We start from the raw sequence: 27,101 nt of genomic DNA, 5'->3' as shown, positions 1-27,101 counted from the left end.
CATGGAAGTTGCTGAATCTACCCAAGATCGAACACATCACAGAACTAAGAAGCCTCAATTCAATCTCGTGCTGAGAATGAAGGAGAGGAGATTTAAGAGCAAGATAAGCAGAATGATCCTTAAGTCAGTTGTACCAATCTAGGACATGATATTACTGAAATAAGATAAAGACCATCAAGGAGGCTCACATTTAAAATCAAAGTCTGATAATTACTGTAATTCCATGACAAATTATTTTAAATTGTTCAAAATACAGTGGAGAGATTTACCCACAATTCAGAGCACAGCTGAAGCTTCAATCAGAAAACCTTTGCAGCACCCATGTCCTGGTGCCAAGGATCTCCATTTCTCTAAAACAAGGTATCTAGAGGCACCAAAGCAATTAAATCAAGACAATAGCATTGGGCATTTCAATAAACAAGATTCCCCAAATTCAGGCTGGGGCATTGACAAAATTAGCTAACAGGGAGAAAAACACCTGGGGCTTTTATTCTATTCATTTTATTGTGAGAGATTGATGCGCAAAGAACATGGCATGGGAGGTGATGTGGTGACATGGATAGAAAACTGGTTGGCAGGCTGATGAGCAAACAGTTATTGGTGGGGTACCACAAAGTTCAGTGTAAGGATTGCAGCAATTTACAATATGCATTGATGATCTTGACAAATAATTGAATGCAATATTTGCAAGTTTGCAGAAAACACCAAGCTGGGTGGCAGTCTAAGCTGTGAGGAAGATTCCAAAAGGCTGCAGAATGATTTCAACAGATTAGTAGAACGGCAAATACTGTATAATGTCGATATGAGGTTATTCACTATGGTGGAAACAATAGGATGGCAATTATCTGAATGAAGAGAAATCAGGAAAAGATGCCACAAGGCGCATGTGTCCTGGAGATCAGTCATTGAAAGTTGGAACCCAGGATGGCAAGGAGTGGAAAAAAAGCACACAGCATGTGAGAGGCTTTGAATACACAAGCAGAGGTCTTACTGCCTTTGGTGAGCCACAGATATTTTTGGTCTCCTCATCAGAGGAAGGACTTTCTTGATATTGAGAAGGTACAGTGTCTGTTCACCAGACTGATGTATGAAGTAAGTCTGAACTGACTAGGGTTACAGTGATTTGAATTCGAAGAAAGGTCTCATTTAGATTTACAAAGTTCTGGCAGGATGAGACAGGTGAGATGCAGAAATAATGTTCCCAGTGTTGGGGGAGCCCAGAACCATGTATCAGTGTAACGACAAGAGGCAACACATTTATGACCGAGATAAGCGGAGGCTTCTTTACTTCAAGTGCTGAACTTGTGGAACTCTCTGCCACACTACGTGTTGAGGCCAATTTATTAAATATATTCAAAAGAGAATGGACAAATGAGCAAGGGATATAAAAAAAAGCAAGAATCGGGTGCTGACATTGTATGGTAGAACAGGTTTGAAGGGTTGAATGGCTTTCTCCTGCTCCCATTTTGTAAGTTTCTGTGGAAAGCACAGCGTGATTCATAGAGAATAACTCAACTGCCAAGCAGAAAAGGTCAGCTGCTTTAACACCCCATGCTTTATTGCATGTTATTTTCAATTGAACTCAAATCAATATTTTACAGTGCAATACACAAATGCGCTGGAGGACTTCAGCAGGTCTACAGAAACCAGTGTTTCAGGCCTGAACTCTTCATCAAGGTATGAGCAAAAAGCACGCAGGCACATGGGGGAAGGAGAGTAAAGATGGCAGGGAGGGGAGCACAAGCCAACAGGAAAAGTGGTCATGTGGATGAATGGGAGGGCAAAAAAAGAAAAAAATGAGGTGAAAGTAGAGGGGGAAAGCTCTAGAGAAGGAAGGGAGTTGGAGGAGAGGAGACAGAGGGATAGGGAAAGAGACAGGGGAGGGGTCTAACGGAAACCAGAGAAGTTGACGTCAATGTCATCTGGTTGGAGAGTGTCCAGATGGAATATTAGTTGTTGTTCCTCCAATTTTGAATACTCTCAGTTTGGCAGTGCACGAGGCCATCCACAGCAATGTCGGTACAGGAATGGGGTATGGAATTGAAATGGTTGGCCACTGGGAGGTCCCCAATGTTGCAGTCTCCCAGTCTGCGATCAGTCTATCCAATGTTGAGGAGGCCACAATAGGGCCAATGGATGAAGTAAATGATCCTACAGATTCACGTGTTGCTTCACTTGGAAGGAATGTTTGCGTCCCCAAATGGTGGTGAGGGATGTGGTGTGGTCAAGAGTGAAACATCTCCTGCAGTCAAAAGGTAGGTACCGAGGGGCCAATTAATGGGAAAGGACGAGTCCCAGAGGGAGCAGTCCCTGCAGAAAGTGAAGAGGGGAAGATGTGTCTAGTGATGGGATCATGTTGTAGGAGGTGGTAGAAATTGCAAAGGATCATTGTCTGGTGGTAGTTTACAGACAAGTATTCATTCATCAAAACCTAAGTTCACTGGTTTCTCACCCAATTTTTCTTTAGATTTAATGTGAGTGGCTGCTTTATTTAAAAATACATGCAAAAATAGCTTGCGACTTCAAGGCTGGGTGAAAAGCAAAGAACAGTTAAGGTTTGCATAACAATCCGTGCTGCCAGAATGATCTACATCTCAGTTGATTCCACTGATCTGAATTAGCCAAGTTCCACTCCAAGTCAAACTGACAAGAATGACAAAGATTCCACAACAAATACAGTTAACAACTTTTTCATTTCTGTAGAACAGGAAAATTCACTTCCGCCAACTTCATTGGCACAGAATTTGCTGTCAGCAAATATGTTACATAAAACGAGGTTCAAACCATTCCAATGCTGAAAACATTGCTACTTCCTTCATCATTAACATTTCTATGAGATTTAACCCAGCTGTACCAACCCAATTTATTGAACAGCACTTAAAATCCCAAAATCTGCCAACCCTGAAATTTTGGAGTGACCAACTTTACTCTGAATAATCCTTTTAGGGATCAAAAAAAATAGAGAACAGCAATCTGCTTGGCATTAGGATTTTAAACCCAATCTGAAATACTAACGACTGCTGGTATTTTTGGATGGTCGATTGTGGTGCAGAATTCCAAACTAATATCCAATAAAGATGAAAATGTCAAATTTAGTTTAATCTAGAAATTTAGCCTGATATATTGAGCCCCACAATAAATACAAATGCTAAATACAGTACCATCTCTGGATCATTCAAGATTAAAGATAAGAAATCACAGTCCAATCACAAACAAAATAAAGATAGCTAAACATCACAAGAGAAAACCCGGTCATCAAAATGTGGGAACATTACCAACTTAGTTCAACCAGCTGAAACCATCTCAATCTCCCCTACCTGTTGCTCCGATTGGTGAAGTAGCAGGTGTCACACTATGTACACTCAGGCCCATATTGTGAGATATCCCTGGTGTTGCTGCCGACACACCTGGTGGATTTTCTCGCTGGGGAGAGGTTAATGGAGTGGTGGGTTGGGAAGTTGGTCCGCCAGCTAGCCGTGCAAGACGCCTTCTGCGAATCTGTCAGTGAGAAAAGGTTTCTGCTTAATTAGCAAAGTTCCCATAGCTCCGAAACTACTGATGTCACTAATACAGATAAGACATGTACAAGAAAAACCTTGATAATCAGCTGCACATGACGTTGACAAACTTGTAGTGGACCAGACCTTGGTCATTAAATCCCCCTCCTATGCAACATGCAAAAACATGGACTTCCTCCTGTTATGAGCCCAGAGGACCCCAACACCCAGCAGCAAAAGATATTCACCAAGACAAATGGTTACTTCAACAAAAGTTGCTTTTAATGATCTTCAAACATTAAAAAAAAATCACATTTTTACTTATCACTATTAACTTAACTAACCCAACTTAACCCCCTTCTAATTCTAAGTGCACGTGTATGTAATGTGTGTTTAAGTTCAGAAAAGTTATTTGGTTCACAGTCCAATCTCATTCCTCCAAGTTCACTGGTTGCAGGCAATTCTTATACTGGGCAAAAAATTTAACATTTATGAAGTTCACCAGGCTTTGGTGCTTGATAAGTCAATGGTTACCACTCAGGAAGGTTCTTACTGGTTTTCAGAGAGATTTGTTGTTCACTGGACACCCACAACTGATTCCTTGTAACCAGCCACTTCAGTATCTTGCCTCCTCAGGGTTCTCCAGATGATAACCTCTTTCTTTCAGGTCACCATTGGGTTCCTTTTTGTTTCTCTTATTTCAAGTGAAACATTAGGCAGCCTGTCCTCTCCTCTTGCATGAACCAGACTTTGACCAGGCTGAACTAAGCACTCACAACCAGTCTTCCAAAGGGTTTTCCACAAGCTTGTCAGCTTGTCCTGTTCCAGCCCCAGCTACTGCTGCTGACTGTAAAACTGCAGATCTGATCGGTCTCTCTGCCTCTGAGAAAAAGCCTGTTTTACTCTCTGCTTACAAAACCACATGACCCTCTTAGATCAGCAAGTTCCACTCCAGACAGCCTACATCTGTTGCCTTTTTGAAAACAATCCATTAATAACGTCTCTTGGGCACTCTCCAAAGCTTTTGCAAAGGTTCTTGGCGCCAGCCTGCCTAGCATGAGCAGAGCTCAAGTATTTTAAATCTGTTTTAAAGTGTTTGCATGTGACCTACACTAAAAAAAACCTGCCCCAATTTATCTCCCAAAAGCATATCTATATACAATACAAACACAACATTATCTGTCACACTCTTCAGTTACAATCAACACAGGTGCACCTCAAGGATATGTGCTTAACCCACTGCTCTACTCGCTATCCACCCATGACTGTGTACAATTCCAATACAATCTACAAATTTGCCAATGACACCAGTGTCAACAGAATCATAAATGGCAGTGAGGAAGAGCTCGTTGAGTGGTGTCACACCAACAACTTTGTACTCAACATTAGCAAAACCAAGAAGCGGATTATGGACTTCAGGAGGAAGTCAGAACACAAACCAGTCGTCAGCAGACTCAGTAGTGGAGAGGGTCGAGAACTTCAAATTCCTAAGTATTAATATCTCTGAAGATTTGTCCTGGAGCCTCCACATTGATACAATTGCAAAGAAGGCTCGCTAGCAGCTACATTTTGCGAGGAGTTTGAGGAGATGTGGTATGTCACCAAAGACTCTCAAACTTCTACAAGTGTACCAAGGAGAGCATTCTGGCTGGTTGCATCACAGTCTGGTACAGAGGACAAGAAAAAAAACTACAGACTGTTGTTAACTTGGCCTGCGACATCATGGTCGCCAGCGAGGACATCTACAAGAGATGGTGATGTAAGAAAGCAGTCTCTATCCTCCAGGCCCCCCATGCCCTCTTCACTCTGCTACCATCGGGAAAAAGGTACAAGAGCCAAAAGAGGAGCACTCAGCGACACAGGGACAGCTTCTTCCCCTCCGCCATCAGATTCCTGAATCAACAATGAACCAAAGGCACTGTTTTACTTGACTTTATTTTTATTCATTTTGCAAGGTGGTCTATATATGTTTGCTGCAAAACACCAAATTTCATGACTTGTACATGACAATAAATTCTGATTCAGTCAACATATGCATTGATCTTGACGGAAGCATGTGTGGTGGCAAGATTTGGGCATAACCACTTTCAAATTATTGAAAGCATCAAGTGTTTTTCAGTTGGGTGGAGAAGGAATAGTATTTTTGAATAATTTGAACAACTTGAATAATATTTTTGCAGTAGTATTTTTTTCTGATAGCCTTCTCAATGCCTGTACAGTTGCACAATTCTACCTCCGTCTTTAACTTTGATATTTGACTGGGACATAGCTTCATTATCAAGGACCCCAAATATGTTGAGATAGTTCATCTTTTAATGACAACAGAAACTGCAATTCAAAATTGTTTTAAGTTTATTTTATTGTCAAGTAATAGTCTTTGTCTTGGCTTCGTGGACGAAGATTTATGGAAGGGGTAAATGTCCACGTCAGCTGCAGGCTCGTTTGTGGCTGACAAGTCCAATGCGGGACAGGCAGACACGGTTGCAGGGGAAAATTGGTTGGTTGGGGTTGGGTGTTGAGTTTTTCCTCCTTTGCCTTTTGTCAGTGAGGTGGGCTCTGCGGTCTTCTTCAAAGGAGGTTGCTGCCCGCCAAACTGTGAGGCGCCAAGATGCACAGTTTGAGGTGATATCAGCCCACTGGCGGTGGTCAATGTGGCAGGCACCAAGAGATTTCTTTAGGCAGTCCTTGTACCTTTTCTTTGGTGCACCTCTGTCACGGTGGCCAGTGGAGAGCTCGCCATATAACACGATCTTGGGAAGGCGATGGTCCTCCATTCTGGAGACGTGACCCACCCAGCGCAGCTGGATCTTCAGCAGCGTGGACTCGATGCTGTCGATCTCTGCCATCTCGAGTACTTCGACGTTAGGGATGAAAGCGCTCCAATGAATGTTGAGGATGGAGCGGAGACAACGCTGGTGGAAGCGTTCTAGGAGCCGTAGGAAACTGCCAAAATGTTTGGCCTGGAAGTCAGCCTGAATAAAACTGAGGTCCTCCATCAGCCAGCTCCCCACCATGACTACCAGCCCCCCCACATCTCCATCGGGCACACAAAACTCAAAACGGTCAACCAGTTTACCTATCTCGGCTGCACCATTTCATCAGATGCAAGGATCGACAATGAGATAGACAACAGACTCGCCAAGGCAAATAGCGCCTTTGGAAGACTACACAAACGAGTCTGGAAAAACAACCAACTGAAAAACCTCAAAGATAAGCATATACAGAGCCGATGTCATACCCACACTCCTGTTCGGCTCCGAATCATGGGTCCTCTACCGGCATCAAGTAATAGTACAAAATATGTATATTACACAAAATTGCCTTCTGCCTGCCACAAGGGCAGATAAAGTAGTCATTAGCAATGCCTGGTGTCCTGAACAGCAAGGGAGGAAGGGAAGCAAGAGAGATCCCCTTCAGAGACACCGTGGGACTCACCTCCAGGGCTCCCACTTCCTCTGCGGCTGCACAGGCTCCAGTTCAATCCATCAGCACCTCAAGCTCCAGATCCAAACCTCCAATACCAACATCGGTTATGTACTTTTGCTCTATAAAAGGACACTGTTTGACCTGTGGAGTTTCTCCAGCATCCTCCAATGGGATCAGGAAGCCTTCAACGCCAGAGGCCCTTTGGTTCCCTCAGCACTCTCTCAAATCCTGGCTCCAGTATCTGGTTCCCATAAGCCAGTCTCCAGCAGCCCACAGGAGTCGTCGTCTCTCTCCCGCCCCCCCCCCACACAGCAACTTACCCCGCAAACTTGCGTGGGTCCCTCAGACAAAGAGCCCATCCCTGTCTGCTGCCGCGGTCACCTCCTCTGCTTCTCAGCTGGGGGGGGGGGGTCTCTCAGTTCTGGTGCCTGCTGCTCCCCTGAGTTGGCAACCCCTTGTGGCTGCTGCTGAGATCAGGTGCAGCCATCTTGGTCACAGACCTCACAGTTGCAGGATTTTAGTTTAAAAACAGTCAGCTCCTTTAACAGACCATTTAACACCTAGAACAGAGTCATTGGTTTTAAGAACCCTTCAGAGCAGCACTGTGTCTCCACTCTCCCAGGTCCTACACCAGTGCTACCATACAGCAGCTTTATCATTTTTTTGTCAGTATCTCAACAAAAGGACAAACGACCTTTTTCACTATATTGAACTCAGCAGGTAACAGTGGAAAAAGATCATAAGTGCATCAGTGGCTCCTGATGTAAAGTAAACTGTCTAAAGGAAGATCAGTGACAAAGAAACATAGAAGATAGGAGCAGGAGTAGGTCATTCGGCCCTTCGAGCCTGCTCCGCCATTCAATGAGATCATGGTTGATCTTAAAGTTCAGTACCCCGTCCCCGCCTTCTCTCCGTAACCCCTAATTCCCTTATACTGAAGAAATAGATCTAATTCCCTCTTAAATATATTCAATGAATATATTTCATATATTCAAAAGGACAAACGACCTTTTTCACTATATTGCACTATATGGCAATGAATTCCACAGATTCACCACCCTCTGGGTAAAGAAATTCCTCCTCATCTCGGTTCTAAATGGTTTGCCTATTATCCTCGAACAATGGCCCCGGGTTCTGGACTCCCCCACCATCGGAAACATCCCTTCCGCATCCATTCTGTCCAGTCCTGCCAGAATTTTATATGTCTCTATGAGATCCTCTCTCAATCTTCTTATAATGATCTTTGTGGAAGAATTCCTTTCTGTTTCTTTCTACTTTGATGTTCACCAACAGTCACCTGGATGAATGGCTAAATGATGTTTACATCCCTAATACATTAATGAACAGGCCCTGATGTGCCCCAATTTCAGCAACTAGTTTTCCTGACTAGGTTAACCACATTACAAGTTTAATAGAAATCCAAACCAAAATTAAATTGGAAAACCAAAGGGACAGTTCTCATGTTGCATTCCAAGTTGGTGGCGTCGTCACCTTCATTTATTGTTCATAGTAAAGTCGAGATAGTGTTTTTCCAGGACCACAGAGCATGTTTATATAAATACAAGTTAGAATAAAAGTTAAACCACTGAAATATTGAGATGAATACAATAAAAGTCCACAGTAACACTACCCACATTTGTTCTAGGAATTCAGGAGTCTGATGGCTTTGGGGGTGGGTGGGGGGAGAAACTGTTCCCCAATCTGGACACATGGGCCAGAGTGCTACGGTACCTCCTGCCAGATGGCAGAAGGAAGAACAGTTGACGTGAGGGGTGTGTGGAAGTCCTTCAATGTTTATTGCCTTTTGCCTGCATAGAATGTTGTAGATGTCCTTCATGGTAGGAAGAGAGCCCCCAATGATCTTTTTCCACTGACTTCACTATCCTCTGTAATGTCTTGCAGTCTGAGATGGTACAGCTTCCAAACCAGGTGGTGACGAAGTTGCACAGGATGCTCTCAATACATTCTCTGTAGAATGTAGTGAGGATGGGAGATAAATTTTCCTCAGCCTTCACTGTAAATAAACACGTTGCTGGACTTACTTGGCTATGGACCAGCATTAAGGTACCAAGTGAGAATTCTGCCAAGTGCACTCCAATAAACTTGATACACTTGACGACCTCAACAGTTCAGCCGTCAATGGTCATGAAGCATGGTTCCACCTTCCCCGCCCACCCCCACCGCCCCCCCCCCCCGGACCCTCCTGAAGTCGACAACCATCTCTTTTGTTTTTTTTGAAACTTTATTTAAAGATTTTATTACATGAATAAAACAAAGAAATTACATTTAAAGAAAAAATAAAAATGAAGTAATTATTACAACACAACATTAATAACCTAACTTAAATCAATCTAACCCCCCCATATATACGACCACTAAAAAAACTATATAAAAAACCCCACCCTTCCCCCAAAATAAAGTGAAGAATTAATAAAGTTAATAATATTATATATAAAAAAAACACTCACAAACAAAAGAAAATAACAAATAAAAATATTAATTTTAAAAAATTATCAAATCTAAAATATCACACATAAAACATATTTCAATCAGACTTAATTGCAAGTACTTAACAAATGGAGTCCACTTCAGCTTATAAAAAGACATCCTATCTTGAATTGAAAAAAATATCTTTTCCATAATTAAACAAGACTTCAACTCTAAATACCACCTATCTAAGGTTAGTATATTTCTATCTTTCCAAGATTCAGGTAATTAAAAAGTTTTGTAAATTTGCTGTATTACATCCTTATAAATAGAAGATATATCAACATAAAAAGTTTTATAAAACTCTATAGAAAACCCATCTTCACCAGGTGCCTTTCCATTTGGCATATCTCTTATTGCAATTTCAATTTCATTTTCTGTAAAAGATTTATCCAACTCTTGTCTATCTTCTTGATTCAGTTGTGGCAATTTAATATTTTTCAAAAAAGAATCTATTGCATCTTCAGTTACATCTTTACATTCTGAAGTATAATTTTTTATAAAAATTACAAAATTCCTCATTAATTTCTTTTTGTCTAAAAGTAATGCCCGATTTCTTTCTAATTGCTGATATAATCCTAGATAATTGTTCTTTTTTCAACTGCCATGAAAGGACTTTATGAGCTTTCTCACCCCATTCATAAAACTTATGTTTAGTTCGATTCATTAAACATTCAAACCGATATGTTTGTAATTCATTATATTTAAATTTTAAATTAGTTAACTGATTCTTTTGCATTTCACTAGGATTTTTTTGAAATTCTTTTTCAGTAACAGTTATCTTTTTCTCTAAATCTTCAATCTCTCTAATTCTCTCTTTCTTTACTTTAGAAGCATAACTAATAATTTGACCTCGTAAAAAAGCTTTCATTGCATCCCATAAAACAAAATGACTAGAAACAGAATTAATATTATTACTAATAAAAACCTCAATTTGTTTTTTTAAATAACTAATAAATTCTGGTTTTTGTAATAGCATAGTATTAAATCTCCATCTTGAGGTTTTCTGAACATCTTGCGAACTCTGATATTCTAATAATAGTAATGAATGATCTGAAACCAACCTTGCCTTATAATCCACAGATATAACTCTATCTTGCAAATGCGTTGAAATTAAAAAATAATCAATTCTTGAAAAAGAATTATGGCGAACCATCTCTTTTGTTTTATTAATGTTCAGATACAGGTTGTGGGCTCTGCACCAGTCTGTTAGCAACTGCACCTCATCTCTGTATGCTGACTCCTCATTGGTACTAATAAAGCCCACCATGGTTGTGTCGTCAGCAAACTTCAAGCTGTGTTTAGCTGTACAGTCATGGGTCAGCAGAGCATGCAGCCCTGGGGGACCCTGTGCTCAGTGTGATGGTCTTGGAGGTGCTGTTACCAATCTGGAGTGTTTGAGGTCTCCATGACAGGAAGTCAGGAATCCAATTGCAAGCTTAACTACCTTATCAGGTACTGAGGTATGATTCTGTTGAATGCCAAACTGAAGTCAATATACACCATTCGAACGTACGCGTCGTTATTTTCTAAGTGGATGAGGGCTAGATGGAAGGCGATGGTGATGGCATCGTCTGTACAGCAATTGGATCTGTATGTAAACTGCAGGGGGTGCTCAGTGATGGGGCAGCAAGAGTTGATGTGCCCCATGTCGAGCCTCAAAGCACTTCATGATGATGGACGTGTGTCCGACAGGGTGATGGTCATTGAGGCACAACAGAGAAAAATTCTTCAGCACAGGGACAATGGTGGCAGTTTTGAAGCACGTTGGGACCATGGTGCTTCTCAGGGAAATGTTAAAGATGTCAGTGAGCCACACATTCCTGAGCACTATTCCAGGAATGTTAACCGGTCCAGCAGCTTTCTGTGAGTTGACCTTGCCTCACTTCCTCTTCACGTCGGCCACCGCAAGACACAGCAGCTGATCATTTGGAGAAGAGGTGGTCTTCTTCGCCACCACATCAGGTTTTGATGTCCATTATCATAGCCCCGAATATAGAGTATCTCAGTTCACACCTTCCTGGACTTCGAGACACTGTGGATACATTGTTCATCCCAACCTGCTGAGTGGTGACACCTTCAACAGCAGACTATCCACCCCAGGCTATGGTCAATTCATTGCTAGGACAGAATCAGAGGGCAGGTTTCTGCCATTGCAGAATGCAGCCACAAGCAGGGCAGGGATTCTCCGGGATCCCGACACTGCAGCAGCGTGGTTGAGGATTCAGCAGAATGATGTCAGTAACACGTCTTTATACGCAACGCAATACTGTCATTATCCTTTTAGCACTGATTCCATTAGCATTCTTATTCACGGCCCACCAGAAGACACAGCAAGGAAATTAAATACAGAGATAAAATGTGCTAAGTCATTGCTGATAAAATTTAATCCACCGTCTTCTGGAGTAATGAGGAGGGAAGCAAGATATAATGTGGAAGAATATAGTTGAAAAGGAAAGTCTGCAGTCACTGAATGCCACACACAGAGAACCTCAGCAGGTCATGCAGCAATCCAAAGAATGTTTCAGGCCCGAGCTGAAAGCAGGCCGTCGCCCGAATAAAAATGGTGGGAGGCAGGGCACAAGCTAACAAGTAAGAGGTCAAGTGGAAAGGGGTGGGAGGGAAGAAAAGAGCTGATGAGATTGGGGAGGGGTGGGGGGGGTAAGGGTAGTTCTCTGAATGGAGTCAGAAGCCAGAGGAAAGAAGACAGACACATGGAAAGAGAGAGACACAAGGGCCAAACTGAAAAAGTCAATGGCATCTGGTTGGAGTGTGGATTGCCAGGACAATTGGGTTTGTAAATTTTGTGTAAGAGATAGAACCAGGTAAGCGCGGGGTTGGAAAACAAGGATAGAGCCTGTGGGAGGGAGTGATGGGAAGAATTGGGTCAGAGATGGTGGCTTGATGTTTTATGGTGGGGTCTTCTTCAAGGGGTAAGTAAGAGGAGGTGTCAAAGAGCTGCTGTCTGACCTCAGCAAGGTAGAGGTCTGTGTCCTTTAAAGCCCTTCATTTCTTTCTGAATCTCCCTGCACCCTGGCAGAATTTGTTCTCACCCTCAATAACTTTTCCTTTGACACATCCCACTTTCTCCAAGCCAAAAGAATACCCGCATGGGCCAGAGCTATGCCGGTCCTTTTGTTGCCATTGTAAAGCAATCCAAGCTACGAGGAAGACCCCGCAAATCTTCCCCCACCACACTGACGACTACATTGGTGCTGTCTCATGTACCCATTATAAGTTCGTCAACTTTCTCCACTTTGTAACCAATTTTCACCATGAACAAACTCTCAATAGACATTGACAAACCCACCAACTCCCATAGTTACCTCAACTACACTTCTTCACACCCTGTCCCATCGGGATTCTCCTTTCCTTAAACTCCTCTGCCTCCATTGCATCTGCTCCCAGGATGAGATCTTTCATTCCAGAACATGAGGCCTTGCTTCTTCAAAATGCATGGCATTCCCTCTACTGCAATTAACTCAGCTCTCACCCACATATCCTTTTATTTCCCACACATCACCAAAGTCCCCTCCGCCCCTAAACACAAGGACAGGATTGACCTTGTCCTCACCCAAAACCGCACCAGCCTCCACATCCATCTTATTGTATCCTCCACAATTTATGCAACATGCAACTCAATCTTTCCACCAAATGCATCTTCCTCCCTCCATAGGGACCTCTCCCTCCAGGACCCCCTTTTCCATTTAATCCCCTCCCATGAATAGCCCTTTTTGCACCTACCCAGTGACCGAAGGAAATACCACAATTACACCCATACCTCTTCCCTCACACCAGTCCAGGCCCCAAACTGTCCTTCCAAGCAATGCAATACTTCAATTGTGAATCTGCAGGGGTCCTCTATTGCATATCCAGTGCTCACGTCGTGACCTCGACATCGAAAAGACTGGACATAGAATGGTAGATAATTTTGTTGACTTCCTTTGCTTTGTGCATCTCAATAATGGGGACCTCCCAGTGGCCAACCATTTCAATTCAATTCTCCATTCCCACACTGATATGTCTGTCTAGGACCTCATACATTGCCAAACCAGGACCACCACAAATTGGGGGACCACCTCATAATCTGGACACTCTCCAACTAGATGGAATTATCATCGACTTCTTCAGTTTACATTAGGCTCCTCCATGGTCTCTTCCTATGACTGTCTCCTTTCCTCCAGCTCCCTAATTCCCTTCCCTCTCCAAAGAGCTAGCTCCCCTCCTCCGTATTACCTCAACCTTTTCTTCTTCTGCCCTTCCACCTTTATCCACTGATAACCTCTTGCCTGTTGGCCTGTACTCCTCCCATTGACGCTTCCCTCCCCCCCCCCCCACATCCATTTGATTAAGGCATCTGCCCACTCTTTGCTCATACCTTGAGCAAAAGCACATGCCAAAACATTAATGATATCTCTTTGTACCCTATAGACACTGTGGAACCTGATGAGGTTCTTCAGCACCTTTGTGTATTGCACAAAGTGGTATGCAATTTTTGTAAAAACAGATTTTGAGTAAATGAGAGTGGGCTCACATGAATTGAACATTAAAAACAAGTAAATTTATGAGCAATCAAAAAAGGAAAGCGCATTTGGAAGAGAAATTAGCACGCCTTTACAGCGCCAATCGGGACCGGACTGGGATTTGAATTCCACACTGTGTGTAAATAATTTGTACATTCTCCCTGTGTTTGCATGGGTTTTCTCCGGGGGTCTCTGATTTCCTCCACTGAAAAATGTTCCAGGGTGTAGGTTAAATGGGGGGGGGGGGGGGGGGGGGGTGAGGGGGGTAAATTGGGGGCACGGACTTGTGGGCCGAAATGGCCTATTACCATGGTGGATGGCTTAATAAAAATTTAAAACTTAGCAAAAGAGAGCAATTAAATATTTGGTAAAAATTCTTAGAAATGGATTTCAAAAATGATGACATGGCTTTTGGTAAAACTAATGAGATTTACCAATATGGAAATTCAGTTGTGTTGAAAGATTAGTGCAGTTGGGATTGTTCTCAACGAGAGAGGACTTTCATATGAAATTGAATATTCAAAATTAAATGTGGTTTTGATAGAGTGAACAGAATAATTTTAGAAGCAAGACAGTTAGTGACTGAAGTAAGCAGATAGAAAACTGGCAAAAAAATAAATTGAGGATAATATGAACCGATTTTTTTCTTAATTGTCATTGCATCTGTATACATCAACTTACCATCCACGAGAAGGAATTCAATAGGAAGGTGGATTTCTGCAGGAAAAATATTTACAGAGCTACAAATAAAAGCGGAGTCTAATAGGATAACTTTTCAGCAGCCAAATCCCTCCAACAAAAATCAGTGAATCAAGAACATTCCTGACATAGGCCATGTTGGCACCAGTCAAGAGTTACCCAGTCTAACCTGATCATCAAGGACAACAAAAGGGCAGCCTAGCACATCAGAATCAGAAATTATTGTCATGAACATGTCATGAAATTCATTGTTTTGTAGCTGCATCACGGCACAACCATTTGTATAAACCATCTGACAAAATAAATAAAAATAATACAAGAAAAAGTCCAAGTAAGGCTGTATCTGTGGTTCATTATTTATCCAGAAACATCCAATAACATTGAGTGCTAGATTGTTGACATGTCACATGCAACTATCTAATCTGTCTTCCTCCTGTACACTTCCTCATTGCTATTACAATTTCATATCGAAGAACATTTTGAATGCAATAAATGCATCTCCTCTTACATAATCAGCCAGAAAGTTCAAGACCCCTACCAGTTTCTGCGTGAAATGAAATCTTTCCTCATCGCCCCTCTAATTGTTCTACCTATTACTTGGTCAACTTCCCAGTTTTTGACCCCAATGCAGGGGAAATAGCTCCATCCTGTTTATTCCATGTCAGCCTCTCAATTTAATACAAGTTTCCCCTCAGCTTCCTCTAACAAAAAAACCTGGTTTAACTAACCTTTCCTCACAGATGCTATTTCCATCTTTGGTAACATCCTTAGAGATCTATTCTGCATATTTTTCAGCACAAAGTTATCTCTCCTGTCACAAGTAACCTCAATTATAAGCACCAATCTAAAGGTAACCAAGTTATACGCGGTTCCTTAAATGACCTCCCTGCTTCTATATTCATGCAAAAAGACATCCCTATGCCTTTTCAACCACATTCTTGACCTCCCCTGCTATGTTTAATAATGCATCCACAAAGTTCCTCCATACCATTCAACATCCTCTAATGTATTGTATATTTCCTTGCCTTGTAACAGATCCTAAATTCATGACCTCACCTTTTCTCCTGTGCCTTTTGCCACCCTTCCCTCCAATTAAAAGACCAAGTTCATCTTCCTGTAGTCTAAAGCGTTCCTCCCACAATCCAAACAGGTTTTGGTATCAAATTTCTTCATCATACCCACTCTATTTAAAACCAAGTCAACAGCATATATAAAGAGGCACAGACCACTGTGGAATGCTACCAGCCGTTATCCAGTCACAAAAAAAATTAGAAAATTTACTGTGAACAAATTGGAAAGTAGATGCATGCTAAAGTGGTGGAGAGGGGCACTGTTTTCAGTGTAGAATTGTTTTTGCTTCAATGTAAGAGCCAGTCCATTATACACCATACCATCTCAATCATAGGGTAACAAAAGTCCAGATATACAAATTGTGCCAAAAACACAAGACAGATTTGAAGGAGGCTGTATTGGACAATCTACTCATAAATGACAATGGCATCTAGAAGCAGTTCCATCAACAAGAGAAAGACTGTTCCTTGCTCAATCACAGCTGAATAGTAACAAAATCTCTCAAGTAATGCTGCACCAAGAGCAGCTGCAGCAACAACCATCACTTCATTGCAGAAGTAAAATACTAGGTGAGAAAGACAACTCCAAAGGAGGAAATTCATCAGTTCAGCAAGTTGTATATTTCATAAATAGTCAGATGCAATTTTTGAGTGCACTATTTTTATATGGAAGAATGGGACAAATGGTAAACAAGGATAAAGTTTACTTTACCTTCCTTAGTGAGATCATCACATCTATGCAATCAGTTTACAGCTTTCAGGCAGTTCTATTAACTAGATTTTAAACTTTTAGAGCTTACAAATGCTTATCAAAGGATGTTCTAAAATTAATGTGCAGTTTTAACCAAATATGATCTGCATTAACATTAAAATTCACTTGCATTCAAATAAGATGTCAGAGAAAGTTACAAATTAACGTTACCACGATCTTCAATGCCAATCATTAACATTATCAAAAATAAAGTCATTCTACCCAGTGATATTTGCAAACCCAATTTATACAATTTCCTATTAAAGATTTTACTGATGTTAAACTTAACTGAAAAGTGTCTAATATTTATCATTCCTAATAATTTAAGAGGACGCCTGCCACAATGAGGTTATCACATTTTCAAGTAGCCCATTGCTAATTGATAAAGATCTCTTGCTTGCTCTCCTTCGCTTTCCCTCCCCTCCCTGAAACAGGCCCCACAGTTCCAGGCCAAAAGTCAAAAGTATAACCAGCTTTTAAGAACTACAAGAAATTAATAAACTAATTTCGACAATGCACAGAATGCAGGCTTCAGGTAGAGTATTTTTCCCCCAAAAAAAGAAAGATACCCATTAGTCCTTTAGATTATTAAAAAAAAACGTTTTTGTCCACTTTCACATTTGCCTGTATGGTTGCAGATCTGATACTTATAAACAAGCTTTAAGTCAGGATTACTTACAAAAATTATATTTGCAAAGCTAATTTTTTAAAAGAAAGATAGCCATAAAAATATTTTAACTCTGAAATTGCCAAAGAAAGGCCCAAAAATATAGAGATCTGACACCAACAACAAAAGGACACGCACTGGGTTTCAGATATTTTTAACTCAACTCAATTTGTGAGGACTTTCAAATAAAACTTACTAAATAAAAGAGATCAACACAATGAATTAACAAGGGTTCTCCTCACCTCATCAGCACTAAGTTCTTCCATTCTTTAAGTGTATTTTTCACGTTTTCCTTTTTTTAAAAAAACTATGTTCTCAGCAAAGGTGCATAGTTTGTCTCCACCTCTTGGAGTGAATGCGGAGAGAGGGGGGGGGTGGGTGCTGGAAGGCGGGGTAGGTAGCAGCTCTCCTTCTCCAGCCTGCTCCCTGCCTCAGTGTAGAGGCCTCCCCGACACAAAGTCTCTTATTCATCAAAACAACAACGCCGCCGCCATTTTGATTCCGCCGGGCGAGACGGCGCAGGCTCGGCGGCCACAACCAATCGGAGGCCGCCGCCCATCCGCCCAATCGACGAGGCCGCCGAGCTCACCAATGGCAGAAGGCGGCGGAGAAAAGGCAACGGGGGCCGCCTTCCGATTGGTCGAAAAGTGCGCTAAAACGTGGTTGTGGTGGGCAGGTCGCGAGGGGTTAGCATCTCTGGTGGTGATGGAGTGCGTGGTGGTGTCCGCAGCCACGCATGAGACCTGTGGCCAATTAAACGTGGTGAGGAGAGGCTTTTAGGAAGGTTTATGAAGGGTAAGAGGTCAGAAGTATGACCATGGTGTCATAAGAGGACATCATCAGATCACCCTGAGAGACTTTCTTTCCCCCCCCCCCATCACAGTGGGCCAAGCAGAATGTCTACACATTAGTTGGACAAAACAAAAACTACTCAAAGAAACAGGTAATTTAACATCAGAGAGGTAAAGCACCAGAGTCTGCAGACACCGTGATGGATGGCTGGAGAAACCCAGCAGGTCAATATCAAACAGTGATGAAATCTTTATCTTTGCCATTTAAAGTCTACGATTTGACCTAAAAAAGAATTCTCGCATTGTTTTTTTTTAAAACATGAGTCAGAATGGGGGATTGCTTTGTTGAGCATCCTGCAAACAAGAAGGAAGTATAAACAATTTGTTGGAAAATGCAGAAAACACATGTTCAGTAATAAAATAATGTGCAAATTAACAGTCCTTAAATGAGTCCCTAATTGTTGAGTGATGGTGGAGGGTTTCCTGAACATGGTGGTGGCACCTATACCTCTTTCCATATGATGGGCTGAATGTACTCAGTTGAAACATGGAGATCATTTGTAGACTAAATGGATGTGAACAGAAAAGAAGAATGGTCAGTGTTTGACTCGTTTTAATGTTCAAAAAGTCCTGAGTTGCCATGTACACAATCTACTAAAAGCTAATGTGCCATGACAACAAACATTCAGGAAAACAAGTGATATGCTCGAGTTCATGATGAGATTTTAGTGCTGGGGCAACAATGCACAACTATGGTATGGGAGTTGCTCTGCTCAAAAATGGAATGCATGAAGGTGGGTAAATTACTGGGGCCCATTTCCTAAGATGCAATGGAAAACAAGAGAGGAGGTTGCTCAACCCCTGGCAGAGAACCTTGCATCTTTATAGGTCATGGGTGATGCACTGGAAGATTGGGGGGATAGTAAACATTGTGATTTTTTTTTAAGAAGGGAGAAAATTGTAGATAAGTGAACCTTGCATCAGTGGGAAGAAAGTTATTGGAAGAGATTCTGAGGGTTATGAATCATTTCTATTTGAAAAGCCAAGGACTGATTAGAGACAGTTAAAATAGTTTTTAATGTCTCATGAATTTGATTGAGTTTTATCAAGGGGTAACTAAAGTGATTGATGAGAACAAGGTGACATAGTCCACGTGGACTTTGAGAGGGGTTAATCAGAGAGATTAGAACACATGGGACCCAGGGTGAGCTTGCCACCTGGAAACAAAAGTGGCTTGGTTGTAGGTGCAGAGGGTGTGAGTAGGAGTTATTTTTTTGGATCTTAGCCCTGGGACCAGTGTAGTGCCACAGCAATCAGTGCTGGGTCCACTTTTATATATCATATATATTAATGATTTGTATGAGAATATGAATGGTATAATTAGAAAGTTTGTAAATGAAACCAAAATTGGCAAATGAATGGACAATGAAGAAAGTTGACTAAGTTTACCGCAGGATATTGATCAAATGGGAAAGTTGATGAGGGAATGGCAGATGGAGTTTAATTTGGACAATTGTGACATTATAATTTTTAGAAGTAAACCAGGGCAGAACATAAACAGTGAATAGCAGTATCCTAGGAGTATCGTTGAACATAGAGAGACCTCGGGGTGTATGTTGAGGTAAAACACAAAAGTCTGTAAACTGTGGTTGAAGTAAAAAACACAATTTTGGAGAAACTCAGCAAGTCAAAGTGTACTTTATGTAGCAAAGATACATAGCCGATGTTTTGGACTTGAGCCCTTCATCAAGCCCTTTCTTTATCTTTGCTACATAAAGTACAGGTACACTGACCAGCTGAGTTTCTCCAGCATTGTTTTTACTTCAACCACAGATTTTCGAGTTTTACTTCTGATTACTGTAACACTCTTATGAAATTTCTTTGAGGGATGCCTACCCTGAAAAAAACTCTCCTCTCCAAAGGGAGTTCTTTGGAATTTTCTCTCTCACTGCTCCACATCTGTAATCCCTGCTGTTCTCAAGTTCTACGACCAAGTTCTCACCCAGACACACTTACACATTATTTATAAATTGATGAAGGGCTAAAGCTTGAAACATCGGTAAAGTATTTTTAGATTTGCTACCTAAAGTTCACTGTTTGACCAGCTGAGTTTCTCCAGCATTGTGTTTTTATTTGGGATGTATGCACATTTCCCTGAAAATAGGAACACAGATAGACAGGGTGGTGAAGAGGCGTATGGCATGCTTGCCTTCATTGGCCGAAGCATGAAACAGAAGATTGGGATGTTCGAATGCGGCTGTACACCTCACATAATGCTGCAGTCCCACCACTGATGGATGGTGAAATTACATTTAGTCAATATAAAATTACAGTTCGACATTGTTACAGTTTCAATCAACTTTGAAACTTTCAATTTAAAGTTGAAGTGTGGTTGGAGTAATGGTTACCCCTGTAATGAGAGTCAAGAGGTCGAGACCATTGATTAGAGAAGTGGTTGAATCTAATTGTGACAACTAGGAGGATCTCATCAAATAAATCTAGAAATCTTTGTTTTAAAACTTAGTACAAGTAACAATAACCACAAAATTACTGGATTGTAAAAGCCCAGAAAATACATCTGAGATCTTCTTCTGTCTGGCCCATTGATGATGAGGAAGAGTTTATTGTCATACACATTGTACGATGTACCTGCAATTGTTGCAGAAAAAATGGGTACTTGTAAAGAAAAACGATAATAGTAAACTAATTGAACCAAATTAAAAGAGACAATAAGTACATAAGATAGATATAAATATTCTCAATAATCCTAATGTGTAGACAGTCCATGATTAGTGTCCCAAGGGGAGATTCAGGAATCTGAATGCTGTTGGAAAGAAATTGTTCTTGAACCTTGAGATGCTGGTTTTCAGGCTTCTGTACCTTCTGCCCAAACGGTTAGAGTGAGAAGAGATTGTGACCAGGGTGATGTTGGCTGCCTTTTTGAGGAAGTGTCTACAATGCATGGGAGGTCATAGTCTGTAATGTACCTAACTGTGTTTATGACCTTCTACAGCCTTCTGCTTTCCTGGGGAGTCTAATTCCCAAATCAACTAGCTGGTCTACTTTCATTTCAACACCCAACAATGTCATTAACTGTGATGCTCCTGAACTGAAGACAGAGTTAGGAATGGACAATTGCTGGCCTGTCAGCAACGGCTGCCCCATGTGGATGGATGAATGATAATTGGACGGATATAAATATATAAAAGAAGGATTGACTGTGACTTTAAACTGGAACTTGATTTGATGTTTGCAATCTCCAGTGCTATCTTCTGCCCTCTGACACCACTTTAACAAATAAAATTAATTTCATACTAAATGCAAGATTATAAGATATAAATTAGTTGCCTTTTTATTATAGATACTGCACTGTGATGGTTCTTCAAAGCCTTTTTAAAGATGTTGATTGTGATGTAAACACCTAATGCATTGTTTTTCTTTTATAATTTTTTATTTTTCACACTGTGAACCATATCAACCAAAATATGTACAAATGTTTCTCATTAAATTTACACAGTGGTCTTTTCTCCCCTTTATTTCCCCTTTCCCTCCCTCCCCTCTTCCCACCCCCCTCCAAAACACATATTCAACATTTACAATACAATTAAAACATAAAACAATATCTTCACTCAAAGGAAAATAAACAAGAAAAATGCGTCAGCTATTTATTACACACTGAATCTAGTCATTTTGTCTTCTTATCATTTTCATTCTCATTTTAGGGAATGGAGGTTGTAGGCGAGCTCTCTCTGATATGTTCCATGTATGGTTCCCAAATTTGTACAAACATTGTGACTTTATTTTTTAAATTATATGTTATTTTTTCTAATGGAATTCATTTCCATGTACCATTGCTGTATACTCATGCTCTCTTCCATTTTCCAAGTTGACATTATACATTTTTTTGCTACAGCTAAGGCTATCATAATGAAATTTTTTTGCACTTTATCCAATTTGAGGGCTAATTCTCTACTTCTTATGTTACTTAAAAGAAATATCTCTGTTTTTTTTGGTATATTATTTGTAATTTTATTTAGTACCTGATTTAATTCTTCCCAAAACGTATTTACTTTCATACATGCCCAAGTTGCATGTAATGTTGTTTCCATTTCCTTCTTACATCGAAAACATCTGTCTGATAATGTTGAATCACACTTTTCTAATTTTTGAGGAGTAATATATACCCTGTGTAACCAATTATACTGTATCATGCATAACCTGTGTTTATTGTATTCTTCATAGTTCCAGAACATAACTTTTCCTAGACTTCATTTTTTATCTTTATGTTTAGATCCTTTTCCCATTTCTGCTTAGGTTTATAGTTTATTTCATTTTCCTTATCTTGCAGCTTAATGTACATGTTGGTTATAAATCTTTTAATTATCATTGTGTCTGTAATCACGTATTCAAAGCTGCTTCCTTCAGGTAATCTCAAGCTGTTTCCCAATTTATCCTTTAAATAAGATTTCAATTGATGATATGCAAACATTGCACCATGAGTTATTCCATATTGGTACTTCAACAGTTCAAATGTTAATAAATTATTTCCCGAAAAACAATTTTCTATTTTTTTAATTCCTTTTCTCTCCCATTCTCTAAAGGAAAGGTTGTCTATTGTAAAAGGGATTCGCAGATTTTGCATCAATAGTAATTTTGGTATTTGATCATTTGTTATTTTCCTTTCTAAGTGGATCTTCTTCCATGTATTAAGTAAATGATGCAGTACTGGTGAGTTTTTATATTGCACCAGCTTTTCGTCCCACTTATAAAGTATATGTTCCGGTACCTTCTCCCCTATTTTATCTAGTTCTATCTTAATTCAGTCTGGTTTTTCCCTTGTCTGGTAAAAATCTAATAAATACCTCAATTGTGTGGCTTTATAATAATTTCTATAATTTGGTAACTGCAAACCACCTTGATTATACCTCTCTGCTAATTTATCTAATGCTTCCCGTGGATTCCTCCCTTTCCACAAGAATTTCCTTATTATTCTCTTTAGTTCCTTAAAGAATTTTTCTGTTAAGGGAATAGGTATTGTATCCTTGGGAACACATTCACTTTAATGCAGTTTACCCTCCCTATCAATGTTAGAGGTAATTCTTTCCAATGTTCTAAGTCTTCCTGCAATTTCTTTATTATTGGCTGATAATTAAGTTTGTACAAGTGGCTTAAGTTATTATCTAACCTGATCCTTAGGTATCGGATTGCTTGTGCTTGCCATCTAAATGCCGATTATTTTTAAAATTCTGTATAGTCCGCATTACTCATTGGCATCACTTCACTTTTATTTGCGTTGATCTTGTACCCCAATATTTCTCCATATTCCTTCAATTTCTCATGTCACTCTTTTACTGATACTTCTGGTTCTGTTAGGTATACTATGATGTCATCTGCAAATAAACTGATTATATACTCCTTCCCCTTTATTTTTATCCCTTTTATTTTATTTTCTATTCTTATCAATTTTGTCAAAGGTTCTTTTGCTAAGGCAAACAATGAGGGGTATAGTGGACATCCCTGTCTAGTTGATCTACTTAATTTAAAATGATTCGATACATATCCATTTACTCTTACCTTCACCAACAGTCCATTATACAATGCTTTAATCCAGTTTATATATTTTTCTGGTAAATTGAACTTTAAATAAGTTCTGTGTCAAAGGCTTTTTTTATGTCTCGTGCAACAGCCACTGTTGGCTTCATATTTCCTTGAACTGCATGAATTAGATTAATAAGTTTACAGACATTCTCTGCTGTTCGTCTTTTCTTAATAAATCCAGTTTTATCTTGTTTTACTATTTTAGATACACAATTGGCCAATCTGTTTTCTAATAATTTTGTTATTATCTTATAGTCTGAGTCAAGTAGAGATATTGGTCTATATCACACATGTCAAATATAATTATATTTCGCCCGCAAGATCATATTAAATATATATTAGAGTTGGCCCGCCGCGCCAGTATAGCGCATGCACACTGAAGGTGAAAATGAAGACGCCGGAGGTGTGGAGGGATCTCAGAGTCCCGAATCCCGGGGATCGGAGCGCCGCACTCAGCCCGCCCGGCTCCCAGACACACAGATGTGGCTGGAGTTGGGGACCATCCTTGCTGGGTCTGCGCTTCAGCAGCGACACCGGACCGAATGTCTCATTGGCGATGCCTTCCCCCTCGCTCTGTGCGCGGCGGACCCTGCCTCCCGCTCCTTTTGTTGGAGACGAGCCCGGCGCCGTGAGATCGCAGTTTAAAGGGAGGGGGGTGGGAGCAATGCGCTTTTCTCAGCCAATTCCTCCACCACCCCAGACGCCGGCGTTTCAACGGGGGGTTTGGGTGCCTTCGTCAGGCGACCGACCTGTTGGTCCAAGACAAGGGGAGAGCGTACAAACTCCACACAGACAGCACCTGAACTCGGGTGAACGTGGAGCTGCGACCCCACATTCCACATCAGGACTGTGTGTAAGATTGGGAGCAGTGAGATGGAAGCTTATTTTGTTCCTGTGATTTAAGCCTTTCTTGGGGTTGGGGGGGGTCCTTCTCTGACCACTTGCCTAACAATTAACCTAATCAGATGTGGAGTTACCACAATACAACAGTTCTCAACCTTTTTCTTTCCATTCGCGTCCCTGTGCCATTGGTGCTCTGTGATTAGTAAGGGATTGCTTAAGGTGGTCTGTTGGTGGGAAGAAAAAGTTTGAAGACCACTGCTTTAATCATCCCTCATTGACTCGTCATGTGCACGGTTTCAGATCTCCAAAGGAAATGGGCCAATGGCAATGACAATGACAATGAAAGAGTTTATCCAAAACTATTATTAAACATTTATTTTAATAAGAAAAAGTTTAACATTACACATGTTGAAAGAAGAGAAAACATGCAGATGTTGTTGAAAATTTTCAATAAATATTTAGTTTGGCCCTCGACTTAGTCCAAGATTTTAATTTTGGCCCTCCGTGACTTTGAGTTTGACACCCCTGGTCTATATGATGCTGGTGTTACTGGATCCTTCCCTGTCTTTGGTATTTCTGTAATTATTGCTGACTTACATGAATCTGGCAAGTTTTGTGTTTCTTCTATCTGGTTCATTACTTCCAGGAGAGGAGGAATTAATAACTCTTTCAATGTTTTATAAAATTCTATTGGAAATCTATCCTCTCCTGGTGTTTTATTGTTCGGTACCTTTTTTAATATATCCTGTACTTTCTCTATTTCAAATGGTTTTATTAGTTTGTTTTGTTCCTCTTCTTGCAATTTCAGCAGTTCAATTTTAGCTAAATATTCCTCTATTTTATCATCTTTCCCCTCGTTCACAGTTTGATACAAACTGTTCATAAAATTCCTTAAAATTTTCATTAATGTCTGTTGGATTATATGTAATTTGTTTGTCCTTTGTTCTTGATGCTAGTATTATTCTTTTAGCTTGTTCTGTTTTAAGTTGCCAGGCTAATATTTTATGTATTTTTTTCTCCCAGTTTGTAATACTTTTGCTTTGTTTTCATTCTTCTTCTCCACCTTGTACGTTTGTAATGTTTCGTATTTAATTTTTTTGTCTGTCAATTTTCTCCTTTTTGTTATATCATCCCTTTTTACTAATTCATTTCCTGTACTTACTATCTCCCTTTCCAACTGCTCTTTTTCCCAATTGTAATCCTTTTTCATCTTAGTCACATAACTTATTATCTGCCCTCTAATGAAGGCTTTGATTGTGTCCCATAATATAAATTTGTCTTTCACTGATCCTGTGTTTATTTTTAAATATGTTTTAATTTGGCGTTCAATAAACTCCCTAATATCTAATGCATTGTTGACAGGCACCTATCCAAGATGATGGTTAAAGTGTATGTGGGAGCAACAGATACTCTATGAAATACATAACGACTAGCTTATGTCACTGCAAAGGAGTTAATGGAGTGTGGAGGAGTTTGAGGTGCCTTTAACAAAGACATGAAAGTGCAACTTAAATACATAACTCATAATATCAGAAAAAGATATGTAACACTTAGAACCAGAAGCTGACCTTATAGTCTGAGTCATATAGTCTTTACCTCTGAAAGTCATTAGTTGCACTGCTAAGTCCATTTTTGGTTCCAATGCCCTGGCCGTCCACCTTACCCCTGTACTGTCAAAATTTCTCCTGGAGTATTAAATTTCATTGCACAACAAATTTCATGACACATTGATCCAAATCTGCTGGAAATGACGGTGAAGCCGTCAGTATCTGCTGCCTTTAGCATGAAAAACAGTTGGAAATTTTGGTGCATCGCATAGAATTTAATATCCTCTCCCATCAGCAGTCTTTGCCAACACAAAATTACCAACTTCACTTTAAAAATTAACTTTTTAAATGCGCTATTCTTGTTGCTGAAGCCAAACAAAATTTTAAATCATATTCTTTTGTTGGTATATAAGTTTTAAAATATTATTAAATTATAATATTGCTGAACAACCTTTCTAACCCTAAAATACAAGTCCACAAATTCAGATTAAAATGAAATCCAGTCAAATGAAACATTGGTAGTATCTTATATAAAGGTCAATGCACAGGACCATTAGAGTGCTAGCAAGGATCACTGGAGTCTCCCTCCCTTCCCCCCACCCCCATCGATGTGATCTACCTGGATCGTTATCTGAAGAGGGCATGCAAAATCATTGAGGATCCCTTACTCCCTGCACAGCATCTTTCAGCTACTCCCATCGGGAAAGAGATACAGGAGTATCAGAGCCAGCACCACTAGGCTGAGGAATAGCTTCTTCCCATGGGCAGTGAGAACGCTGAACAACCAAAGCAACTGCTCACACTAACCATCTGAGATTCTCATATCGACAAAAAAAATATTTTTTTATTTATTTGTCCTGTGTATGAATTGTTTGTCTATATGTGTATTATGTCTGGTTGTATGTCTGCATGTTTTGCACCGAGTACTGGAGATCGCTCTTTCATTGGGTTGTACTTGTACAATCAGATGACAATAAGCTTGACAGCTTATATTCAACTGACTTTCACAATGCATTTTTGCACAACTTTTCTGCATTTGTTTGGCACCTGCTTGAAGAATCATTTGTAAAAGAAAATGATGAAATAAGCTGTAACCCCAAACAAAAGTGGGAACAAGATCTAAACATAAAGATAAAAAATGAAATATGGGAAAAGCTATGCTCCGGAACTATGAGAAATACAATAAACATGAGGTACGAATG

The 27,101-nt window shown here is 40.3% G+C and overlaps 1 protein-coding gene and 1 long non-coding RNA gene across 6 annotated transcripts in view; one reads left to right on the top strand and one right to left on the bottom strand.

Moving 5' to 3' along the window:
* Window positions 1-17,681, bottom strand: part of ube4b (ubiquitination factor E4B, UFD2 homolog (S. cerevisiae)) — a 69,821-nt gene extending 52,140 nt beyond the window's left edge. For 2 of the 5 annotated variants that reach the window (XM_069918458.1, XM_069918459.1), the window contains exons 1-2: window positions 17,363-17,681; window positions 3,318-3,498 (exon numbers count right to left, since the gene is read on the bottom strand). In XM_069918458.1, the coding sequence (XP_069774559.1) occupies window positions 3,318-3,498; window positions 17,363-17,386 (205 nt within the window). In that variant the 5' untranslated portion in view covers window positions 17,387-17,681. The remainder of the gene's footprint in view (window positions 1-3,317; window positions 3,499-17,362) is intronic. The other 3 variants (XM_069918457.1, XM_069918460.1, XM_069918461.1) reach the window with 3 other exon arrangements.
* Window positions 17,682-17,711: 30 nt separating this feature from the next.
* LOC138754334 (uncharacterized) lies at window positions 17,712-21,230 on the top strand. Its single transcript, XR_011351670.1, has 2 exons — window positions 17,712-18,063; window positions 20,925-21,230. It is a non-coding gene; the product is annotated as an uncharacterized lncRNA (long non-coding RNA).
* Window positions 21,231-27,101: the final 5,871 nt, after the last annotated feature.

Source organism: Narcine bancroftii, chromosome 2, assembly GCF_036971445.1.
Source record: "Narcine bancroftii isolate sNarBan1 chromosome 2, sNarBan1.hap1, whole genome shotgun sequence".
Lineage (NCBI taxonomy): Eukaryota > Metazoa > Chordata > Chondrichthyes > Torpediniformes > Narcinidae > Narcine > Narcine bancroftii.
Note: the sequence above shows the minus strand (reverse complement) of the source record. Positions and strands in the feature narration are given on the sequence as shown.